Genomic DNA, 18,479 nt, shown 5'->3' on the forward strand with positions numbered 1-18,479 from the left:
GAATACAGAGCCAAGAGCTACACAACCACAGGACTATGAATACTGAATGGATTTATTCATTTCCAGAAATTCATCAGCTTTTGGGTTGCAGAAACTGTTACATAAGAACTAAAACATACTTAATACTCATATTTCAATTTTAATAACAAAAAGGTTATGTTGAAGTCTCACCTGCATATTCTGAACTTGTTCTGCTGATGAAATGCTATCAGCATGAAAGTACATGTACATCAATTTTTTTTAAAGTAAAACAAAAGTTCAACAATCCATTCTTTATTTGCCAATTTCTGGTTTTCTGTTTAAACACAGAACGAAACTGCAATTGTGCAAACTTAAAATGTCTTTTATACGTCGTTGCTTTGTGATGAGAACACACAATTCCTGTGGATGCCAGCTTAACTCCATCGCTAAATGTATTTAATGATGGAGTTAAACTGGCATCCACAAGAAGTGTGTTTCATAAAATGGGTGCCACTATAAGAACAAATGTCCCGCCCTGTTCATCATGAGATTTTAACTTATAAATGAAAGACACAATGAGAAGAGTAAAACCTGGGAGAACAGAAAGGAAATAATTAATAATGATTTCCCCCCTGCATTAAACTACATCTATTGTCGTCTCTCCCTGTATATGTTATATTTTTACGGGCCTATTCCCACTATGATCTCGGCTCATGGATACCAGTGCAGTGCTGCCTTCAAAACATGTGGGCAAAACAGCACTGTGCAGCTGGACTTGCTTTTGTCATACCTCAACAAATAAGCATTCAGAGGGAATTGCCTTAACACATGAAAACATATCTTCAAATAATTGAGTGCTTTCTTATGCCCAGTCTAGAATTTAAGTTTTTCTCTTACAATTCTAAAAAGCACCCTATGAAGCACAAAATCATTCCTTGGACAGATGAAAAAGATTGCTCGTTCTAGGAAAAGGTGGGAAAAATTAAAACAAATATTGCACACCCATGATTTTCAGTTACTATTGTGCAACATTTTAAAAAACAAGATGATAATGAAATAGTTATTGGGCTGGACTCATCCAGCTTTTATGCTGATGAATAGGGCAGGATAGGGTCCCTTTGACCAGTGAACAGGCTATGCTGAAAATCATGGGACCTGTAGGGATTAGGGGTTTGCATTTGGTTTATCTGAGCCGAATCCCCCCTGTAAAATACCTTACCAGTATTTTTCGGGTATTTTTTCAGCCAGATATCAGCTGGGGTATTTATCTGGCTATCTGATATGGCCAAGCCTGAAAAATTCGTAAAATATTTGGGATTTTTCAGGGCCTCGAGACAGGTGGCATTTAAAGGGCTGTAAGAGCTGGGAATTCATTACAGTTATGCCAATAAACTACCAATAAAAGCAAATAATACAATGCAGTAAAAGATAATACTTTAAAATCTGTTATGTAAAACAATTAAATAAAGGTGACTGGTATCTGGCTTGGAACGAGATAACTAGACACTATCAGTGAAGAAGACTCAAATAAAGCAGGTTAGAAATAAATCTATAATTGGCCCTCTGAAACAAAGCTTCACGGTTCGACAGTTTTTTGATTTTTTGGGGTAGTGTTTTTTGATGGCATTTATAATGTTTCTCTTAGCAATTGCAATAATTTCATATTTTAAACTGTTTGGATTTATACAGCTTTTACCTGTTACCTGTCTGGTAACAGTTTTTACATGTGACCTGCCTTAATTCCATCAAGGAAGTCATGGCCCTCAGTCTGTAAAACCTGAAAGTGGCTGTTAACAATAGGACATTTTGGAGGACATTAATTCATAGGGTCACCAAAAGTCGGATACCTGCCTGGGGTTCCAGTTGCCCGGGAGAAAAGTGGAATTAAAGATGTTTTGAATATTTTTAAAAATAGAACCTTCCCAGAACTCATTATCAGTAAGTAAGCAGCACAGCTCCAATGCAGATATAACATTCTAACCATGGTCAGAAACAGGTTAGAAGACTCTTATCTAACCACAGTTACTATTAACACTGGTGCAGAAAAAAGCTGTACCATGGCTAGCTCTGAGAAGGGAAGGAAGGGGGGAAATTTGCACACGAGAAGAGAAGATGGACAGCATGACAGTCTGTGAGAGTTCCCAGTCTCAGAACCATGGTTACATTCCATTTGCATCAGACCAGAACAATCTGGTTCTTATGGTCTTAAAAAATGCCAGACTGAACTCAAATCAGTAACCACCTGAGCTTAACAAAGCAGCAACATAAACTTTCTCTTAGGAACTGTCAACACGCTGGATGAGTTTATAAAGTTTCTGGACAAGGACCTTGTTGTTTCTGTATTCTGTGCAGCATCAAAAATGCCACTGGTGCCCAGTAAATGTTTATTAGTAGCTGCAAATGTGATATGGTATAGCTGAAAGGGGAAAGAAAATGGAAAGAAAAAAAATTCGGTCAGGCCATGGAAAATAATTTTTGCTTAAGGAGATATGAGACAACAGCAATAACCCACTAGCAGATAAAATTGTATGCAACAATGAAAAGCTGAGCATAATCAAGCTTGCCGTTACCTCCTTTCCCATATCTTCCCAGAAAAAAATGGCTTTGTGAAACAAAACAAAAAAAAATTGCTTGCTCCATGCACTGCATTATCCTAGATTCCATCACCTAAGTTATTTGGTTCCCCTTTCAGTGTGGCAGCATATCTAGGAATCCTTCTCCACTGCTGTGGTTTAAACAGCAGTCAGGTCAGATCCTATGCCCTCCTTTTATGTGTGCAAAGCAGACTGAAGCCCCAGTGCTCACTACTGGATTACAAAAGGGGTGCAATATCAATCAAAATACAACTGAGCAGTATGATCTTGAATCTCAGAGAATGACCTACAGGCAAACTGTAATGCCTTTTGTTTAGGTTCAGGTGGGTAGCCATTTTATTTATTTATTTATTTGTCAGATTCCTACCCTGCCCTCCCAGCCGAAGCCAGCTCAAGGTGGCTTGCACAAAACAGATAAGTCACATTAAAACATAAATTACAATTAAAACAATTCTAAAACCAACTAAACACAATAAAGTGCTAGTAAGCACTGTTAATTTGGTGGCGGCCATTATTCAATGCTTTCAACTCACGGTAGCCATGTTGGTCTGAAGCAGCAGAACAAAGTTTGAACCCAGTGGCACCCTTAAGACCAATGAAGTTTTATTCTGGATATAAGCTTTTGTGTGCATGTACTCTTCTTCAGGTTGTTTTAGGTAAAGGTTTCCCTTGCTCAAAAGCCAGTCGAGTCCGACTCTAGGGTTGCGGTGCTCACATCCGTTTCAAAGCCGAAAAGCCAGCACTGTCCGAAGACGTTTCCGTGGTCATGTGGCCGGCATGATTAAACACTGAGGCACACGGAACGCTATTACCTTTCCACCGAAGTGGTATCTATTTATCTACTTGCAATTTCTTGCTTTCGAATTGCTAGGTTGGCAGGAGCTGGAACTAGAGACGGGAGCTCACTCCATCATGCGGCACCCGGGTCTCGAACTGCTGAACTACCGACCTTCCACAGCCTGCAGTTCAGCGTCTTAACCACTTGAGCCACCGCAGCTCCTCTTGTTTTAGTTACATTCATTTTCCCCTGTATAAATCCAGTTTTAAATGTGTAATCTCCTTTAAACCCCTGGGGGAGGGTACCCATAAGAAATTTTTAAAAACACAATAATTTGAATTGATAAAATAGGATGGCTGAAAGTTCTAATTTGAAACAATGAGGAGGGGAGTGTCTTAAAATAATGTCATATTGACAAGGATCCCTAAAATAGCAGTCTTAAGCAGTGTTATCTCCATCTGTTCCTTGGTCACCCTTAAATGGAATATCTGAACTACAGGAATTAATGTATTCACAAAGAACTACACACTGGTAGATGGCAACTACTGTATGTGTGCTATGAATAAACAGAGGGACCTAGTAAGTCAAGCACCCTGCTTCAGGAATCTTTGGGCTAAAGCAATATTCAAAAGCATTTTTGGCAGCCTCTCCCAGACCTCAGGAATCTGGCAGTACTGATAAAAAAAAATTAAGATACAGAAACAGCCAGACACCGTTTCCCACTAGGAGTCAAAACGGCCAAGCCCTCTCATATGGGTCAGGTCCAAAAAACAGAATTCTCTAGAGATTAGCAGAAGCAGAAACATCCTTACCCCAATTCCCAGACAGCGTAACCAATATCAGCTGGAAATCAGCTGAAAAACAACTCATGCAAAATGCCAGATACCAAGCAGAGCAAAGAAATCTTTTATGCTTTTAAAACAGACCTACAATTGTGCTTCTTCCCTTTTAAATTCTGATGGGCTGGACACTCAGTGTTGCTGAAGCAATACCAAGAGATGAAATAGCGGAATGACACTCAGTTACCACAACACATCTACACCTGTGCCTTCAAATACAATGGATATAATGTATTTAGACATTGGGAAGAACTAGGAGGACTCAAATACTGTCAGTCTCAAGCATGGGTCAAGTACACCTGTTAACCTCAACAAAACTATTTGTGTGTTATTCATTACCTAGAAACCGCTTGTCTTCGTGAACATACCAATCCACATTTGATTTGACTGAACGTAGGAGTGAGCCTATTGGCTGCAATAATAAAGGGTGCTTTCCTGGGATTAAGCTCCGTGAATACCATCAGACTTAAGAACCAAAAAACAGACCTGCTGCATCAGACCAGTGGGGTCCATCCTGTCCAGCATCGTGTCTCACACAATAGCCAACCAATTATTATGGAGGGCCAACAACAAGGTACAGGGGACAATACCTTCGCCCAATGCTACCTCCTAGTACTGGTGTTCAGAGGTTTTCTGCCCCTAAGTGTGGAGACTCCCTTTAGTCACCACGGCTGGTAGCCATTGATGGATCAATCCTCCTTAGATTTGTCCAATCTCCTTTTAAAGCCATCTGTGCTTGTAGCCATTACTACATCCAGTGGCAGTGAATTCCACATTTTAAAGCCCTTTTGTCCGTCCTGAATCTACTGCTCATCAACTTCATTGGGTGCCCCCAAGTTCTAGTATTTTGGGAAAGGGATCTCTTCGGACTTGTATTTCATAAAAATCTCATTCCATAAAAGAATAAAACTGTAGCAATGTTATCAAAATGGGTCAAACCAACATATTTTTCGTCTTCAAACTAAACGATGTATGTTTTTGATGCACATACTTTGTACAAATGCCCAGTTTAGCATTTAATGTGCAGGAGCCAGCCATCTGGCCAGACAAATATACTTTTAAGGAATAAGGGGTTTGCCCTGATACTTCACTCTCTCTGAATGGCACTGGTTTTTCTACAATCATAGGTCAGGGGTCATTGGCACCTACATTGTCTGAGCATACTTTATAGGATTCTAGTTCAAGCTTGTTTTAGACAGAAATCTTACAGCACAATTCTATGCAGAGTTATTGTTGTTGGACATTCAGTTGTGCCTGAATCTTGGCAATTCTATGGGCCAGCTCTCTCCACATTTTCTGATCTTGTACTATTTCTTTGAGTTGTTCCATACTCAGGCTGGTGTCAACTTTTATGGTGTCTAGCCACCGGGTTCTTTGGTGGCCTGGTTTCTTTTTGCCGCTAACCAATCCAAGCATAATTGCTTTTTCTAGCAAGTTCTTCTGCATGACATGGCCAAAATAAGTCAGTTGCACTTTTATGATTTTTCCTTCCAATGACATGTCTGGATTTATGCGCTCCAATACTTGCTTGTTTGTCACCTTTAATGTCCAAGGAATGTGCAGGCGCATTCTCCAGTACCACAGCTCAAATTAGTCGATTTCCCTCCTGTCTTGCTTCTTCATGGTTCAACTTTTGCAGCCATAGGTTGCTATGGGGAACACAATAGCACAGACTAATCTGCATTTGGTTGCTAGGCTGATGTCCTTGCTCTTCGATATTCGATTCATGCTCATCATTGCTGTGTGACCCTGCATGATTCGACATTTTATTTCTGGACTGCATTCGCCATTTTGGTTTATCTGGTTTATCCACACATTCAGTCTCTTCATTGTCAACTGTTATTCTGACGTTTCGCTTCTTCTTCATGATCATGAACTTGGTCTTTTTGATGTTTAGGAAGAGGCCAAGCTCCTCACTTTCCTCTTTGATTTTCTTGATCAGGTATTCCAGGCCTTCTTTAGTTTCCGAGAGGTGGGTTGTGTCATCAGCATATCGAAGCTCGTTGATATTCCTTCCTCCAAACTTTACCCTGATTTTTCACTCTTCCAACTCTAACTTCCTCATGCTTGTTTCGGCATACATGCTGAATATATTCACCTGATACGAGGCATGGGGTTTGATGATATTGTCTATTGTGCCATTGACTGTTTTATTGACAAAGAACGTGTTTGAGTATGTCTTCAACGCTTTGAAATAAATTTTGCTTTTCTTGAAAACGTGGATTTATTCTCGATGCTTGGGGATCCAACACGAAGTTCGTTGATATTCCTTCCTCCAATCTTTACCCTGATTTTTCACTCTTCCAGCTCTAACTTCCTCATGATTGTTTCAGCATACATGCTGAATATATTCACCTGATACGAGGCATGGGGTTTGATTATATTGTCTATCGTGCCATTGACTGTTTTATTGCTTTTACTGTGTTATTGTTTTATGGACTACATGCTCTAAGCTGCCCTGAGGCCACTTGTGGGATAGGGCGGGGTATAAATTGAAATAACAACAACAACAACAACAGGAAATGCAACCTTGTTGTATTCCTTTCTCTATCTTGAACCAATCAGTATCCCGATATGGTGTTCACATAGTGGCTCCCTGGTTTGTGTACAGTGATTGTATCTACTTGACCAGATGTGCTGGTACCCCCAGGTCTTGTAGGGCTCTCCACAGTTTGTCATGATCAACACAGTCAAAGGCTTTCTTGTAATCAATGAAGCATAAGTAGATAATCTTTAGATACTCATGAGATTTCTCCATGATCCAACATAGATTGGCTATATATACTTGGGAATTTGCATTTTCAGTGTCTAATTTCACCAGGGCTCAATTAGCATACAAGAAACTGGTAGCCTGGGCAGATGTTTCACTGACATGCTATGCACATGCACATGTCACTTCTTTGCATGGGTAGCAGCTCAGTTTAAGCAAGACTGCTGTACTACTAGAATATAAATACATGACTACAAAACAATAACACACATACACACACAGTTGGCTTTATAAATGCGTGAACAACTAGGCTATCCCCCAAAGAGGTGCTATTATCGATATTCTTCACAATGCACTTGTTAGCAATATTATCAAAAATATATTATTGGCAGCATCAAAGAGCAAGAATAGCTATCATTTTATTACAAGGAACACAAAGCATGAAATCCTTCCTAAACCCACATTGACTAACTTAACATGGACCTTATCCCACAATTTATTCTAAAATTTATGAATCTTCACTTTAATGTGCTCTCCAGAAAAATACAAATGAACACAAGTAATTCAGGAGTGCTGGGATAGCTGGGAACATGAGTCAATGAAATTTTCAGGGCTGAGCAATGTTTCGCTTAGTGATTGTATGTCAGCAACTAAAAAAGGGTTAATTTCCCAATAAATAACTGAATGTATGGGACAAGTGCCTACAGACCCAGAGATAGACATAGTCTTGTGCCTACAAATACTGACAAAAACAATTTCTAGTCCTTCAAGAGATTAGTACCAGTGTTCCCTCTAAGCTGAGTTAGTGTGAGCTAGCTCACAGTTTTTTAGCCTCCGGCTCACAGATTTTTGTCTTAGCTCAGGAAGGATAGCTCCAGAGCAAACTAAGTCATGCAGCAGCCAAATCGCTCGCTCACAAGTTTAATGCCAGGAGCTCACCAAGTAGAATTTTTGCTCACAGGACTCCACAGCTTAGAGGGAGCCTCGATTTGTGTTTATGAGCTCATCTAGTTGCACTAAACTCTCCAATTGCCCCATGACTGCATGTATAGGGAGTGGTCTATGAGAAAACCTTTAAGCCAGCCATCTTTGTGACTGGCCACATAAAAATCTGGCGAGAGTTCATGGGATCTGCCTTTTTCAGGAACAAAAAAAAGTGATTGTATTGGGATAACCCACAAGTTAATTCTTTCATTTCCCAGAACAATATTTTAATCTTAGAAGAAATAGTTTCTGAAGTAATTGCACAGCAACAGAAGTGTATAATTCTCAAACTATTTTATCACTGAATATTATGTAAGGTTTTGTACAATTTTCAAATGATTCACTAATGATGATGCTGATACTTCCCCTGAAGTAATAATCTAAATAATTGCATGTAATATCGACTTTACCAAAGCAAAGTAAAAGATAAATATTAATATGTGGTATCATGATGGCAAGAACTGCTTTACATTTGTTGTGTTGAAATTAAATCCTAGCAAGGAAACCTTGAAAAAGGACAGCTCATGTTTTGCAAGGTATTGGCCAGGAAATGCAGCCCACCCTTCCTTAAGTGTTTAGGAAAAAATACTTATTGCATATTTTCTTATCTTGTAACCTCTCTTCCCCCTCCCCCACCTTCCCAGTTTTATTTTATAGCATTTCTTTTCTCTTTCACTATACAGTGCTGAAAGACCATGTTGTGGATTTCTACATCTGATTTTGTGACACTAGCTCTCTAAAGTGCTCTCGCTGACTAGCTATCATCTTTTTCTTTTAAAAATGATAAAAACTTTAAATTGCACTGCAGTTTACCATAGCTCAGTACCTGAATGGTGCCTGTTTACTGGGTGAATGTAATACTGATGAAATGTAATATAAATTATTGGTGAGGTGTAATATAAATTAGCTCTTAGTGAACACTATTTATCTATTATATCCCATCTTTCCTCTGAGGAAGTCAAGGCTACATACAAATATTTGTTCCCCAGATAGTCCTCCATGCAGACAACAAACGGATGCAAACTAGCTTAGCTTCAGCAAGATAGCTAGATCACACATGTTCAACCCATGAACTGGATTTCAGCATTATTCTCTTGGGTCAAGTGAAGTAAGAATCACAAACTTAATTGTACCATGTGAAAGCTTTACGTCCTCTTTGACTCACCAGAGGTTCTGCCATAATGATGCGAATCTTGCGTTCAGCCTGGGTGGTGAAGTTAACAAATAAACTTTTCAGGATGTATTCCCCAGGTTTACTGTCTGGCACATGGCTACAGGACGTCCAGTGAACCACTCCACCAAAAGTTCACATGCAGTAATGTAAGATATAATTATTAATATTAAATATATAGTTATATTTAATTTCCAGACTGCCTCCACACATATAGAGTTGTCTCTGTCTGCCACTGTTGAACCATACCCAGCCCTTGTATATCTGGAGTGACTGAAAAGTCCCAACTTCTCAATGACTCCTCAGTGTGAGGCACAGCAGGGTGGGTGAGACAATGAGATTGTCAAGGTGCTTAAAGGAGAGCAAGCTGGCCAAAGAAAGGGGAGTAAAACTAAATGTACCCTCACTGTGGCCAGCTTGCTGTTTTTCCAGGTAGCTGCCGTGAGGGTGGTTTTACTCTCCCTTCTCTATGGCCACCCTGCTGACCCCCCACCAGCTGACCAAGCACTGGTATGAAAGTCCAGAGACTATGCAGGACTGCTGGAAAAGATGGCCCCTTTAGTTCCATCCCTGTCATAAGGCATACAGCTCAGGAGGCTCACAGCTTACCCATTTCTCTAGTCCCTCCAGGGCAGCTGTTTCAAGATGCAAACGACCTGTTATACACAAGCCTGAATGGGCAATGACCTTGCATGTTTTCCTGGAACACAGGGGAACATGCCACTCTGGGGAACAGAACACAGAAGAGCCACAGGTGGCATGTCAAAGAGCACTGAGGCGTTGAGTATGAACTGCCCTAGGACTACCCAACACATAAGAATTTTCAGCATGGGGCTGGGGGGGGGGCAGGAGAGAATGAGAGCAAAGCAACTTAAAACTTTGCTGATGAACAGAGGAAGTGGAGAGACAGAAGATTAAAGTTGCTAACACAGGAACACATATTTGAGAACAAGCTCCACTGAACTCAGTGGGGACTTTGCTACAAGTCAATGTGAGTAAGATTTGGATGTAAAGTAACTGAGATAAATAGATCCTCAGCTGCACCGGAACAGAAGCAATGCAACAATTATGAAGTAGTTTTTCTTTAACAAGCCATATATTAATATCTGTACATGTTAGATCTAACTTGCTCCATATGAAAAACGAATAAGGATATTTGGCCCAGCCCATGAAGTAAGGTAAATCAGGCCTAGCAGAGGTCAGGTATGTACATGGGATGTTGACAAGCAGGAGAGAAGGGGGATTCTTGGGAGAATCATATCAGCTCCGCGAGGGCCCTAGAAAGCTTGGAGAAGTGAAAATGGGTATTCATTTGGATAAGTGAAAAAGGGGATATGCCTCTGTATGGGCTGAGTGAGGACAGCCAACACTTCCAGTTGGGTAATAAAAAGGACAAAGTATATTTAATTTATCCCTCAGATGGCACACTCAGCATTCGAGAAAGGTGGGAGGGAGGAGTACACGGGGGTGCTTGTACTATGGGTACTCCCCTACTTATCACTCCATGTGGCACCTTTTTATGCTGCTTTTTGCCCTCCTCCATCCGTCTCCCTCACCACTGGTCTAAAAGAGAATAGGAAGGGGCTCTGATGCCAACTGTTATGTAGGCTTCCTCCCCCCTCCCCGAAATCTATCTCAAAGAAGGCAGAGTCATGCTATTCGGCTCTTCTTCTGCATGCTGTGGCAAATCATGCTCCCTTCCCAGTGCTTCTTTGAGTCATGGGTTCAGGATAGGGGATCCCCTGGTCGTCAGGGCTCCAATCTGCCACTGGTCAGCTGGCCAGCAGGAAAAACCTCATCCCTGTCACAGTCACATCACTCAGAAGTGATGTCATTGCATTGCCAACGTCAGGGGGTAACACTTGTTTTGGGGCAAACTCTAGGGTTTTGAGGGCAAAAAACCATAGTGTTAAACTAGAGCATCACCCCCCCAACGTTGGCGATACAATGTCGTCACTTCCGGGTGACGTCATTGTGGTGCATGCGCTTCTTGCCCATGCCAAAAGATCCCGACTGGCAGCCTGGAGCCCCCCGCCAGCAGCCAGGTAGGACTTGGCAACCCTAGCTTCGGGAGCTGTCTGCTAGAGTCTGTAACAGTGTTGTGTCATGTCAGGAAGGAAATTCCTGGAAATTTGGGGGTGCTGCCTGGGGACAGTGGAATTTGGGGAAGTTAAAAGCTCACAGGGAATGTGATGCCATCAAGTCAGCCCCCTAAAGCTGCCATTTCTTTCAGAGGAATTGATCTTTGTAGACTGGAGAGCGGCTGTAATTCTAGGCAAACACCAGGCACCACCTGGTGTTTGGCAACTCTATATTCTGATGACCCACATAATAAAGAACACCAGAAATTTTTTCAGTGAATGTGAACTCCTAGATGTAATCTTGTGTATTAGGGCAGAAGTTATCTCTCTGTAAGAAATGCAGCAAATGCAGAGGTATGTAGGACAGAATGCAGAACCTTCATAAAAATTTCCTTGTTTTTCCTTCACAGCCTTTATGTTGAAATATGCTTCCAGCTTTTACTAGATTTTAGTAGCAGCTAAAGTTATTCAGGACCTGATGGGATTAAGTACCAAAATTCTTTCCCTGAAACACATGGCAAAACTACATAGGATAAAAGATTTTGTTTTAAGCATAAGTTCCTCAGAAATAGTTTTATTATTTACATGGCAAACAAAGGAAAAGCACATTGTTCTATACCGGGATCATTTCGAGCCAGAGCACACAGGAGCGGTGCTCCGGCAGTTAGAAGCATAGGCAGCAGCTGCAAGCCTCGCACCCAGCTTCCAGCAGCGGCTGCAAGCCCCGCACCCAGCTCCCAGCAGGAGCGCGAAGCATCACGTGTAGTATTCCATAGAGGAGTGCCACGTACCGTGCAGGGCAGCCCGGCCCCAGCCCGGAGCTTAGCTCTGCCTGAGCAGGCAGGCCCCCTAGCGGCCAGTGGCAGGGACGGTCAGAGAGGTGCGGGACACTTCCCCAGCAACTGCCCTTGGCTGGGCCCGTCCCAGCCCTTCCTCCTCCCCTCGCCACTCCCTCTCCCCCAGTTGGAGGAGAGCCTCTCGATGCACCCTCCCCATGCCCCGCCCGGGCCTGTCCCATCTCACCTGTGCCTCCCCCTCCCCTCCTACAGCCTCATCCCCCCCAGCAGCTATTTATTTGTTAATTGCTCCATTCCCTCCCCCTGGCTCCCTTTCCTCTCCCCTCTGTTCCTCACCCTCTTTCCCCACTCCATTTATCAGCTGAAGAGTTTCACTTCCCACGAGCTGCACTTGCTCACGGCCTGACCCACGCTGTTGACCTCCTGCTGTCCTGCCCCATCAGGACTCAAAAATCATTTCAGAGGTGAGTCACCCCTCGACTTTCTCCCTCCTTTGAGGAATCCAGGGCAGTTTAGGACCCCGTGGGAAAGCAGACAGAGCACTGCAAACAGAGCCCCAGTCCTCCTGCATGTGCCTCACATACACACCACCCATGTGCTCTGGCTGGGTGGCAGGCAGGGCACTGCTGATTTGAGCCCAGGACTGCTGCCAGAGGTCTTTTCTGGCAGGGGTCTTTTCTCCCCTCCGAGGCAACGCCCTCACTCTCTGGTGTGTGTGCGTGCATGAGCCGAGAGCGCGCACTCCTCCTGCTGCCACCTCCCACTCATTTTGCCTTCAGTCAGTCCGAGTGGCTCTGCCAGTCGCTGCTGCTGCCCCTAGCGGGAAGTTTGGCTTGCAGCTCCAGTTCTTCAGGCAGCCGCCGAGAGCCCCACTTGAAGCCGGAGGCAAGGGTGGAGGTGCAGGGCCAGCCGCAAGACGCTTTGGGACGGCCTCCCCATCGTGCAGCACTCTGAGTGTGACTGAGCATGAGCGATTCAGAAGCTGCAGCTAGAGCAAGAAGTGGCAGCTCATTTGTTATCTGGAGCTAGCATTTTTTTCACATTAAGCCTGATGTTCAGGAGATGCCTTTGGGCTCCACCTGGGATGTGGTTTCTCTCCCCCCCCCCAATCCATTCACCCTTTCCGCACATGTCACACCCTCTCACACCTCGGGGAGGTGACAGTTCCACATGTGGGTCTTCACCCAAGGAACCCAGGCACCTGAATGCAGGCTGGCTGCAGTGTGTGTGTGAGAAGAGGAGGGATAGGAAGGACCTAAGGATTAGCAATCTCTGAACGAGCTTTAAGTATCCTCTTTGTCTACACTACTGGCTACAAGGGTATGGACTGGGAAGGAAGGAGGGGAAATGCTGATTTTTTTTTTAAAAAATTGCTTTTTAAGTGCATTCTGGGATTTCTGTGAATGTAAAACCAGAGGGCAGCAGTTAACTAGATCAACTGGTCTAGACTAAATCTCCTGGATGGTGAGCATTTGGCAGTGCAATCCTATGTAGAAAGAGTCCAGTCTAGGCTCTTTGCATAGGTTTGCTCTAATAGTCTGCATCCAGCGACCGGGGCCAATGAGGCTGAGAGGAAATGGAAAGTGGGACATTGATTCTAAAAGTTGTACATCATGCATATGATATTTTAATCAGGGGGAAAGGAGCTTATCAGGAGCCACTGGGGGAGCAAAGCAACCACTGTTGTCAAGTAACTGTAGCTGGATCAGCCATTTAATGAGAATATGCATCCAATCGATACCAGCTGGGCAGAAGGGAAGGAGAGCATGCTCATCCCAGACATAGCATAAATATGTCCTCATTGTTTTCATTGACAGCCCATTATCTCGTGAATCAGGACAAGCACCTTTAAGGTGAATGTTGCATTTCCCCTGGTTTTTTCCTCCTTCACCATTGCATCTACAAAAGAGCCATCTCAAATAGTATTTGTTGTGCACTTCTGTGTAGACTGTGAGAAGTACCTAGAAGCTCAATATTATATTTCACCGTTCCCGATCGGTGCAAGAATGTGCAAAGCAAAAGATTTTATGTAGAACCGGCATGGCGTGGTTGTTAGGGTGATGAGCTATGATCTTGGGAGAGACAAGTGCAAATCCCCACTCTGGCATGGAAGTTTGCTGGGTGACCAGGCTTAGGACAGTAGTCATTCTTTCTGAGCTTAACTCACAGGGTTGAGTTACCTCACAGAGTTGTTGTAAGAACAGACTGATGAACACCATCCCAAGCTTCTGAGAGAAAATGTGTGATAAAAATATACTGAATAAATGACCTCTTTGGCAGGCATAATGGGGATGTATCTTATGCATGCAATTTCAAATTGTGTGTTTTTCATTCTTCCTAAAATACATTTCCAAGCCCAGACTCCCCATGGTATAGTAAGGGAAGAAGAAGGGGGAGGCTTAGGAGAAAGGAAAAGATGCTGTTACAAAGCAGAGTGCGTTCCTTTGGGAATAAGCCCCATTGGACTTCGCCTTCTGACACATTTCTGGTGATGTCAGGGGGTGTGGCATATGCAAATAGGTTATGTGAATGAGTTATGCTAATGAGCTCCTGCACCTCTTTTTCTACGAAATGACCCCTGGTAATACCTCAGGAGAAAGTAGTTAGTTCAGCCTTCCAAATGCTGTAGTAGTTTCCCACTTACAGAGAATTAGTAATAATTTAAACTTTTTAGAACTCTTAATGAATACTACCTGGTCAAAACAATTTCTTACCTACTGTTTAGTTTTCCAGTACACTCCAAACCTCCTTCTATGGCAAACTTACTTCTTCATTGCATTATTTGCCAAAATAATGAGCTATAAAAACTATTTTCTGCAAAATATGCATCATTCATGAATGATCTTTTTATATCCAGACTGCATAAATAGCACGACAGCTCTCAGAAAGTCTTTTTTGCATCAAAGATTACCAACCCTCTTTTAATTGGCCTTCCAATCTTTGGTTAGTCGCTTCTCAAAATCCCCCCTGGCCTTCATGCAGCTCTACCAATGCTCAATTCTTTCTGCCACTAGAGTTGGTTTACATTTCACCTTAGGTCAGCTGCTGTCACTATGATAGAAAATGAAAGCCAGAGTATGTTAACTCTAATCGGCTCCCTTTACAGCATTCTAATTATGTGCCAGCATTGCTTCCATTGTTAAGAAACTGAACTGCTTCAGAAATTGCCTTCTGACACACTTCTGGTGATGTCAGGGGGTGTGGCATAGGCAAATAAGTTATGCTAATTAGCTCCTGCACCTCTTTTTCTACAAAATGACCCCTGGTTCTATAACAGGTGGAAAGCCCATTGCACTTTTACTGACCTGATATGGTTATTCCCTACTATTCAGCATAGTTTAGGAAGCTTGCATAACCCAATACCAACTTGGTCCAAAGGTATATTGTATTTCTTATCTGCTGGGACTCACACAATCAATTTAATATTAACAAGTCTCACAAACTCTGCATACTGCAGGAAACAATAATTGTTCCTCAGCACAGAACTACACACACACAGAGCAGATTGGATTTTAAAAATCTCAAAATGTTTAGTCTTCCAAAAGTTGGCCAGCTAAGAAAGAAACCCTAAATATCTCCTAACCTTACACAGTACACAGCCGCTCAGAGGGTCCTCCTATCACTAGGAATTTTTATTACTATGCAGAGGCATACCAAAAGGATAGACAGACTACTTGGATCATGATTACCACAGTCAGACTTTGTTTCCAGGAAATAATGGCATACATAACGTCTCAAATTAGACTACTTAAGCAACTGAGAAGTCTATAGAAACAAAAAGCCAAGATTTTCACCAGTACCAGTGAAATACAAATCAAACAGATCTCTACATCTGTGCGACATGAGAAAACCTGGAATGTCATACGGATGCAACAGGTAGGTCAGAATTACTCCCAGATTATCAACAGATGCTGCTATACCTTTATAGACCTGCAATATGAAATTTTCTTAGGTATACAAGATCAAGGAAAAAATTACACAAGTACAGCCTTGTTGAAAATCCCACCAATATTTTTTAAAGGAGACAAAAATATGGAAAGGGTTCTGGCATTATTGAAATGCTTATTCTCCATTTTTAAATACTTCAAGGCCCACACTCACAAGTTATTTATCATCAGAATTATTTCATTAAAAAAGCTCAAGGTATACCCTGACTACCAATAGATTCTAACGCTTTTTGTTTTCTCCTCCAGACACAAACTAGGTTACAGTATTATAGCAGTTCTTTAACAACTCAAGAAAGTCTAAAATAGGAAGGAATAATGAAAACATCAATGCCCTATTCATGCATCTTTGTGCCAGCTATTCCTACAAAAAGGCATATGTATTAAGTATATTTCCTAGCTTGTAACTTTTTACTAGTTTGTAGTCTTTACCATTATATGAAACAATTTTAATTAATAAGTGTTTCATTCTTTGTACAGAGTATTGTTTTGATAATACAGAAATAAAACACAGGAGGTTGAACACTACACAAGTAGAAACTGTCGCTTCTTCAGCATTTGAGATACATGACAATATGTATCACTTGAACTCAGAAGCTAAACAAGTCAAAATAAAAGAATCCCAAGACAGTATCAAATGTTTATTCTTCAGAAAATAAGCCCTTAGCAAAAGACAGTCAGGCTTCTGTTTCTAATAAAAATGTGTTGCTCTTAAAGTTCAGAACTACATTAAAGACTAATATAACAGTTTAAAATTCAGATTCTCAGAGTTTCTTCAGTACCTACCAAGTCCCTTTATAAAGCTGATCACAGTGGATCTTCTCCAACAGGCTAATGAAATCTCCATGAGACTGAAAATACCTGAAAAGCTCCAATACTTAGAATATGTTTGTTTCTAAAATCAAGGAAAAAATGGGCTTCTTCATGACCCTGATTTGCTTTATTGCCATGGAGGGTAGTTTCTTTCCTAGATTCAGAGCAGGGGCTAGCAGTGTTTTCTTTATTTGTTTGAAGAGCTGAAGACCTGTAGTAAATCGAGCCAGTTCCTGATCAGAACACGCTTTCCATATCCAAAGGGGTAATTTTAGCCTCAGTGTACAGTGATGACCTACAACTTTCAGTGAGACTGCTAATCTATATTTATCCACAAGCACATACTATACTGACAGATTAGCAAAACTACTTCAAGCACTCCCAAGAACATGAGACCAGCTAGTATAGTTCAACATAAACAACCCTTGTGTACCAACAACACACATTATCACACTGACCAAACTGAAGGCAGCATTTAAGAGGGAAGTGCTATGACAGAGAAAAAACAAATGAGTAACAAAGCTTTAAGGGATCTTCATTATAAGCACGAACAAGTATTGAATTCCTGAAGACAAAACTAACCCAGCACCCTTCTTCCATGAGAGCAGCATACATATCCTCAAGGAAAATCACACAGGATATCCAGGAGGGAAAACACTGAGGGAGCTGACTGGCCATTACGCTGGTGGATCTTCTTCCCTGAGCCAGTGGCGGAGGGGGCAGGCTCAGGGACATAGCAGGAAGTAGTCAGCTCCCTTTGGTGCCCCAGCCCGGTAACATCCCCTCAGAACTGGCAGAAAGTTACACAAGCAAAACCCATGGGGTAGCCCATGGTCACCTGTGGTGGTTAGTCAAGGCAAGTCATCCCATAAACATCTGTCACGTCCCCAGTTCCCTGACTACCACATGATGTGGATGAACACACCGACCTGACCTATTGGCCCCCACCTGAACATTCCCCATGAAACAAGGCTATGCTGGTCAGCCCTTGTGGAATACAGCATCTTGCACCACAGTGATGGTGGCTCAATCACATTCAGGTAAGGGGCGGTCTGTGTCGGAGCACAACTCACTGACAGGTCAGAGGTGCAGGGAGTAGCTACAAATAGGCAGAAGGCCCCCTGCAGACTTGATTCCCCCCCGCCCCCATGAAGGGTGCCCTTTTACAGCCACAAGGGCGCACCCCCTGGCTCCTTCCTATAGGCTTGCTGACTCAGAAGAGCCATAGCAGCAGCACACTGCCAGAACTTGTCACCTTGGCCATACCATGGATGTCAAGGTAAGAAGCATGGTAAGTCCAAATACCTCTACATGGTTTTCACCCACCAAGACAGCGAGGAGCAATGGCCCTGTGGAAGGCACACATGGCTGGAGCAAAGCCAGCTATGGGATTGGCCAGACATGCCCCCATACCACAGCTGGGCCTTGGGATGCAAATACCTGGCTTTGTTGGAACATCTCACAGTACATCAGGTGTAGCGCAGTCAATGGAAGCATATCTGCAGCTGGCTGAATGCCTGCCTGAGGACCATGCATGTCCGATGGTGGGCCTGACTGTAGGTGCCACAATCTACTCGCTCATCCCTGGCATATGGCATAAGCTTGTACAGGAGCAGGGGGTAGCCCTGGTCATCTGTGGTGGGAAGGACAGGCATCCACACCCCAGCAGGAGAACTGACCCACCAGTCAGCCCTTGCCCTCCAGACAGGCAGGTAGCAAGTGGTTGAGACCAGACTCAGTGAAGATCTGTGCATCATGCATGCTGACCTTGGCAACAAGGTCCATAAGGATCCCCTGGTGGTCACAG

The 18,479-nt window shown here is 42.8% G+C and overlaps 1 protein-coding gene across 1 annotated transcript in view; it reads right to left on the reverse strand.

Annotated features, from left to right (window-relative positions):
• The window catches only part of FRY (FRY microtubule binding protein), a 168,086-nt gene extending 149,878 nt beyond the window's left edge, over positions 1-18,208 (reverse strand). Inside the window, 3 exon segments of the mRNA XM_015424198.1 lie at positions 9,032-9,159; positions 15,716-15,845; positions 18,113-18,208. Of these exon segments, the coding sequence (XP_015279684.1) occupies positions 9,032-9,159; positions 15,716-15,845; positions 18,113-18,208 (354 nt within the window).
• Positions 18,209-18,479: the final 271 nt, after the last annotated feature.

The sequence above is a fragment of the Gekko japonicus genome, unplaced genomic scaffold, assembly GCF_001447785.1.
Source record: "Gekko japonicus isolate JY-2015 unplaced genomic scaffold, Gekko_japonicus_V1.1 scaffold1403, whole genome shotgun sequence".
Lineage (NCBI taxonomy): Eukaryota > Metazoa > Chordata > Lepidosauria > Squamata > Gekkonidae > Gekko > Gekko japonicus.